The sequence below is a fragment of the Nicotiana tabacum genome, chromosome 2 (assembly GCF_000715075.1).
Source record: "Nicotiana tabacum cultivar K326 chromosome 2, ASM71507v2, whole genome shotgun sequence".
NCBI classification, from domain to species: Eukaryota; Viridiplantae; Streptophyta; class Magnoliopsida; order Solanales; family Solanaceae; genus Nicotiana; species Nicotiana tabacum.
Window position 1 is genome coordinate 79777607 of NC_134081.1, and position 6888 is coordinate 79784494.

At 36.9% G+C, this 6888-nt stretch overlaps 1 protein-coding gene across 1 annotated transcript; it reads right to left on the reverse strand.

Moving 5' to 3' along the window:
* Positions 1-336: 336 nt before the first annotated feature.
* Positions 337-6888, reverse strand: LOC107806884 (calcium-dependent protein kinase 2). The gene is made up of 8 exons (XM_016631157.2): positions 5920-6888; positions 4626-4769; positions 4369-4521; positions 1959-2074; positions 1171-1338; positions 940-1067; positions 755-854; positions 337-675 (listed from the first exon to the last, which is right to left on the reverse strand). Exons 1-8 carry the CDS (start codon positions 6599-6601, stop codon positions 601-603), a joined length of 1566 nt encoding a protein of 521 aa, XP_016486643.1. The 5' UTR covers positions 6602-6888; the 3' UTR covers positions 337-600.

Sequence of the window (6888 nt, forward strand, 5' to 3'; positions counted from 1 at the left end):
TTATACAAAAGAAACCTAGTTTTTCCTCCTTTCTGCTGACGTTGCCACACAATCTAACAGCAGCGAAATTGTCTCTAAGCCTACTGCTTTAATTCTCATCATAATACATTCTTGCAAAAAGCAGGCAAGTGAGAAACACATCTTAGTGGAAGGGGGTAGCATGCAATGGTCCGCACCCAAACCAGCAATTAGGTAGGTCAACTTCCTCTGTTCAAGTGATTGAATTGAAACTTTGGCATAGAGCAAAGGGAGCCCAAGGAGAGGTTGTAGAGTCCAGCAAGTAAAGTGTACATGCATTAAAAATGGATATCAATTATCATGGATAAACAAACTCAATAACAAAAAATGAGGGGAAATCTTCAACAATTGAACGATCATTTCATACACTAGGAGTGGTCAAATCAAGCTCCAAACTAAGGCAGTTTACACAAGGGGAAAAAGAGCGCTCAGAAGTCAGAACAGCAAAGACTCTTTTGGATGGAAAAAAATTAGTACTAATGTACACGTTCACCACTGGAAAAGATAAAAACATCCCAACAAGTAATGGTTGCAATTCTGGTAGTTCATGCAATTTTCCCTGGTGGATGGAGACTCGTGCAACTAGAAGAGTTTGCCTGGCTGTTTGACTCCACTTCTCATCATTGCACAGAATTCCTCATAGTTGATTCTTCCATCCTGAAAATAATTTGACAGAATTAGCATATATGTGGCAAGGTTGAGTCCAACTATTTAGCGAAAAGCAGTGAAAACTCACATTGTCCGTGTCCACTTCAGATATTATTTCCCTTATACAGGCTGGATCGCCTATTCCATGCTCTTCCATAGCTGTTTCGAGTTCATCTCTTGTGATGAACCTACAGTTTTAACACGAAAAAGACTGATCTTGGGATTCTAAAGGTCTGATCATGTTTTTACACTAGATATACACACAGTACGTACCCACTGCCATCTTTATCAAAATACTGAAATGCAGTATATAGATTTTCGTCTCTTTCTAGCCTGTGCTTATGCATGGTGGCGGTGATGAATTCAGTGTAGTCAATTGAGCCATTTCCATCCACATCGGCCTGAAGTTTACAAGACATGAGATATTGTTGCGGGCATATATTCAGTAATTGTGAAGGAAAGAAATGGTTAATACTGTAACATTTAGGAGTTGTTCTGCCTTACAGCTTCCATCAATTGCTTGACTTCAGCCTCTGTGAGCTTTGACCCAAGTTTAGCCAATCCGCTCCTCAGTTCTTCATAAGTGATAGTGCCGCTATTATCAGTGTCAATATTATGGAACATTGCTTTGAGCCCGTGAATTTCTTCTGCAGAGAGATTCTCGGCAATGACCTGATCCAAAAGACAGACAATGCAATGCGTTATTACTTGCAGAAGGAAGAAGAATACTCACGCAACCACAGGATCCCAAGTAGGGATAACACACGGGCCCGCAGAATATTAAAACACGATCAGTTTCAATTTGATATAGTAGTGGAACGTTCATGTATTAAATTGAAACAAATGATTGTCGACTTTCTGTAAGTTTGTTGTCCATGGAGAAAAAGCAGCTAATAGATACAAACATTTGGCATGTCAACTTACCAAATTCACCAATTCCAAAAGATATCACTCACAGCAAATACATTGACTAGAATGTGTACTAGGTTTACTGTTACCTTTCACAAAAACACAAAAATGTAAAAAAGGTCAGACTAGCTTTATCCTTTTCAAGCAAATGATCATGCACACAAGTTTGAGTAAGAAAGCTGACATACCAAATTCACAAAAGATATGGTGCTCATGCTAAAATCTAATCATGTTCTTCACATATAATTTGCTTGACAGGAAGGCAACGAAGTGAGATTAAGGCAGATAAAATGAACGTAACTTGTACATGCAAAAAGGTGGTCCATTTGTCTTCTTTAGGAAAACAAAGCCAACGAAGCAGAGTTGAGAAATTCTAAGATTACCTTCAAAGCGAGTTTCTTGAGCTTGTTCATAGCTCTGAATTGCTTCATTCTTGAAAGGACAGCACCCTCTAATGGTTTGTCTGATGCATCACCACCTTCCTTCAACCATGGATGCTCTATCAATTAGACACACCAGCAGTAAGGTTAGAAAAAGACATAGCAAATTATACTGGCAACACATGTCTTTTTTGATGTTCTCAAGGAGTACATTTGCCCATGAATGCCTAAATTGTTGTGGGTTCTGATCTTTGAAATATTTGTTCTGCACAAAACAGTTAGAAGTCTTTTCGTAGAAATGATTAAAGCTAAGAAACAGGATTTTAAAAAGGGGAACGAATTCCCAGTGTCAAATAAAAAATAAGCTTCGAAGGTGAAACTGCAAGCAAAATTACCCCTATTAATTTGAGCTGCAAATAGATAATGTTTTCACATCTCGTCATTCTATATTTTCAAGTTTCAAAATTCTTGGCAGATGGAGAGTACAAGTGCTTCCCCACCCCTCCCCCCACCCCCAAAAAAAATCTCATTAACAGGAAAGGAATGGTTTGGATGCTCGAGTGGCAAGAACACTCCCCTTCCAACCAAGAGATTGGGAGTTTGTGTCACCATGGGAGTTTGACAGGATCACTTTTGACTCTTTAGAAAGAAAATTTGGAAGGTAAGATTTACCATATCACTAAAAAAAAGTACTACTCATTAACAGGAAAATGATTCAATGGGAACGTAATGCCATCAAAATGAATTATTTTATCTCATCGAAATAAATTCTCCTAGGTTGCATTGGATTCAAATGACTAAAATTAGTTTGCAAGCAAATTTTGTAGCTGTTTGCGACGGATATCACGTCTCTCAACTTTGACGTAATCCTTCCTGCCGTAATGATATGACTAATAAATATAACTGGTAACAAAATGGATCTGAAAACAACTTAATGATTTATATATATAAATAATAGAGTACTCTGGTTATTATTTGAAGTCTCCAATGGCATAGGTGAGTTGTTGAGGAGTAGGACAAAAAATGGAGATTCCAGGTTAAAAATCCCGGTATAACACCCAGTGGGAGTCCATCTGCCCCAACATTGGTGGGCAGGCTTACCAGACACTTATACTTGTGGGTTGTAATAGGTTGCTAGTGGATAAGCCGAGGGGCATGCAGGTTAACTGTACACCCCATTATAAAAAATAAACAAATAAAGTATCTCAAAGGAACCCCAAAGATAGCAGCAAGGACAGTATTATCACCTGTCCCAAACATAAATCATGTGATCCAGATATATGATGGCGTTTGTGAAGCCGGGAGAGGTTCTTTTAACAGAGCGTAAAGCTGCCCCAAACTAAAATTAGTTGGCACATCTTAAAAGTAAGCAAGAACTACCGCTGGCCAAGAAAAAGATTGATTTTCATATAAACTAATTTTGGTGGCAAGACCTTGTGTTTTGGCCCCATAAAATAAGAAACAAGCTATATCCGCTCTAGTTATTGGTTTTCTTCTTTAGATAACTAATTCTATTATTATGCATAATTATTAGTAATTAGCTTTTAAATAATCTATTTATGCAAAAAAAAAAAAAAAAATCACACTATTAGTGTAAGCAGGAAAGAGAATTAAAAGCTATTGAATCCATAAGAAACAAGTTATATCCGCTCTAGTTATTGGTTTTCTTCTTTAGATAACTAATTCTATTTTTATGCATAATTATTTATAACTATAAGCAAGAACTACCGCTGGCCAAGAAAAAGATTGATTTTCATATAAACTAATTTTGGTGGCAAGACCTTGTGTTTTGGCCCCATAAAATAAGAAACAAGCTATATCCGCTCTAGTTATTGGTTTTCTTCTTTAGATAACTAATTCTATTATTATGCATAATTATTAGTAATTAGCTTTTAAATAATCTATTTATGCAAAAAAAAAAAATTATACTATCAGTGTAAGAAAATTAAACAGGAAAGAGAATGTGTTTATGCAATGTCCAACTCCTTTAACAAGAAGGTGCAGCTGTGCTTTACTTAATAACAAATCCAGTTCAAGATGCCAAACATAACTGAAGATAAAAGTAAACACCTAAACAAAGTACAGGTTTTGCGAAAGAAAGTGGGAAGGCCGCCTGGGTGAAATAAAGCAAAATAATCTAACTGGAGGGGTGACGTTGCCTTAAAAGAGTTTGTGCTGCCTTGAATTTGTTTTCTACGATTAACTGCTAGAAAGGAGGGAGTATGCATGGAAAGACATAAAAGCATGGAAAGCAACAGGTCAGGCTACTGTACATGCAATTCCTTTTTTCCTAAAAGAAACAAATATGTGCAGTAATGTCAGAAAGGAGTTCTGAATCTATAACATGGAGGCTCTGCACTGAAATCCTTAGCGTTCTTAAAATCAAATAAGTTATAGTTTAAAGGCCATATACCAAGAACCTGTGCAGCTGTAATCCGTTTCTTTGGGTCTTTAGTCAGCATCTTCCGTACTAGGTCCTTGGCACTACTTGATACAGAGGGCCAAGGTTCACTTTCGAAGTCAATGTGTCCTTTAAGTATGGCATCAAATATACCCTTTTCGGTTTCTGCATACCAAACGAAGATACAATAAGTCCTTGAATCCTAGATAGTGACAAAAATTGTCATCTGTTATTATCTTAGACAACAAAAAGCGAGAGGATGACTTTACCTGCCCAAAAGGGGGGCACACCACTGAGTAGTATATAAAGCATAACACCTGCACTCCAAATGTCTATTTCCTTGCCGTAACTCCTCTGTAAGACCTCAGGGGCAACATAGTAAGCACTCCCAACTATATCCTTGTACAACTTACCTGCATGGGATTTTATATCCATTTACAAAAGGAAAAGAAAGCCGCAGGTAGAAGAAAGGTTAGCATTAGTAAGGAAGATAAGAAAATCACAAAGAAACTGTTAAGCCTCGGTACTTCAACATATTTGTAAAAGGGAAGGCGTTCATCGCAACTGAAGTAATCAGAAATCAGCTTACTAATACATGCAATCTGTATGCGACTAGTGTGTGAAATGCAACTACGGTTTCACAAACTTACAGACAATTTAACATTTGGATTACACCATGTTTAAAATTCTGGCTTCCTAAGCAAGAGTGAGAAAGAAGCTGAACAAGCGCCACATGGGGAATACACCTACATGATGATGTAAAAATGACATGTTCCAGGAAACCAAGTTTAAAGGGAAGTAATTCAAGAATAATCAACATATCATGCTAAAATACTACTCAGTACTCCCTTTGTCCCAATTTTCGTGAAAGTGTTTGACTGGACAAGAAGTTTAAGAAATTAAGGAAGACTTTTGAAACTTGTGGTCTAAAATAAAACAATAGAAATATTTATGGCTAGAAATCATTTTATTAAGGGTAAGAAGTGAAATTTAAAGTTGAATTATTACTAAATATAGAAAGGTGTCATTCATTTTGGGACCGACCAAAAAAGAAAGAGTGTCACATAAATTGGGACGGAGGGAGTACAATATTTAGTTTTACAAATCGATTTACAATTAAATTCGGCAGCAAATTCTTTCTATTAATACTAAGGTTTTCACTGCACATTCTCACCCGACCATGCAGTGCAACAAGTGCCTAGTGAAAAAGGACATTAATCAGCAATGAAGAGCATTCATAGATGCTTGACGATTATACACATCCAACTAAGAAGATCCCCTTAAATGTTTCCCCGGCTATCAGAGATGTAAATGTTTCCACTAACTTACAGAAACATCAAATATGGCACTTGAATGGAGGATATAATACAAGATTGATATAGTTGTAAGTAATACGTGCACGTGTGAACGTGATCACATCTAAAGTTAACATTTATAGCTAAATGTTTAATCCTATTTCTGAACTTAAAGATCAAGCTTTTAGCCTTACAGATTCTTCACTAGCTTTACATGGAAAGGTCAGCGACTTGAAGAAAAAAGGACAATTATAAAGCAAAAATTTACCTTCTTGAATGAATACTGAGAGCCCAAAATCAGTAATCTTTAGAGCAGCATTTTCACTCTTATCAGAAAGCAAAAAGTTTTCAGGCTTGAGATCACGATGTAACACGCCCATAAAATTACAAACGTGCACAACATTGACAATAGCCCTACACATTGTTGCAGCAGCTCTTTCACTATAATGCCCCTTTGCAATAATCCTATCAAATAGCTCTCCACCTCCACATAACTCCATCACAAGATAAACCGATCCCTTATCCTCATAAGCACCTTTGAATTCAACAATATTAGGCTGTCCACTCAAATGTTGCATAATTTGAATCTCTCTCCTCATATCATCCTTATCAGCCTTAGTAACAAGTTTCTTTTTTGATATTGATTTACAAGCATATTGTTGACCAGTTGATATTTCAGTACACAAATATGTAACACCAAATTGACCCCTACCCAATTCTTTTCCAAGTGTATAGTGCACCCTAACATCTTCATATGGCTTACCAAGAATTGTACCGTGTGCAGAAACTGGTTTTGGGCTTGGTGGGGGCCTTACAGGCAATTGAGATTCCGGGCCTGGAGATTTTGTGTACTGAATTTCAGTTCGATGGGGCCCAACTCCTCCTGATCCGTGGTGGCCGTTGGCATTTGACTGTTCAGGTTTACTTTTGCTTGAACAGATATTACCCATTTATTAGATCTAGCAAAAAAGAAGAGCTGATGAACTGAAACTGAGGTAGATAAAAGAAAAAATCAGGAAAAAGAAGAAACCCAGATAGAGATTGAAACAAAGATTGGAAATTTAAGTAGAGGGATTGATTTGATTTATTCTTAACAAAATGGGAGAGAAGGTTGACTAAAGCTTTGGTTTGGTCAAGCAGAAACGTGAGCTGAAACGTTAAATCTAAAGTAGTATATTCTTTAAGACAGGCGAAGACGATGAGAAAGTGCGGAAAACAAAGTACAAAGGCTTTTTTA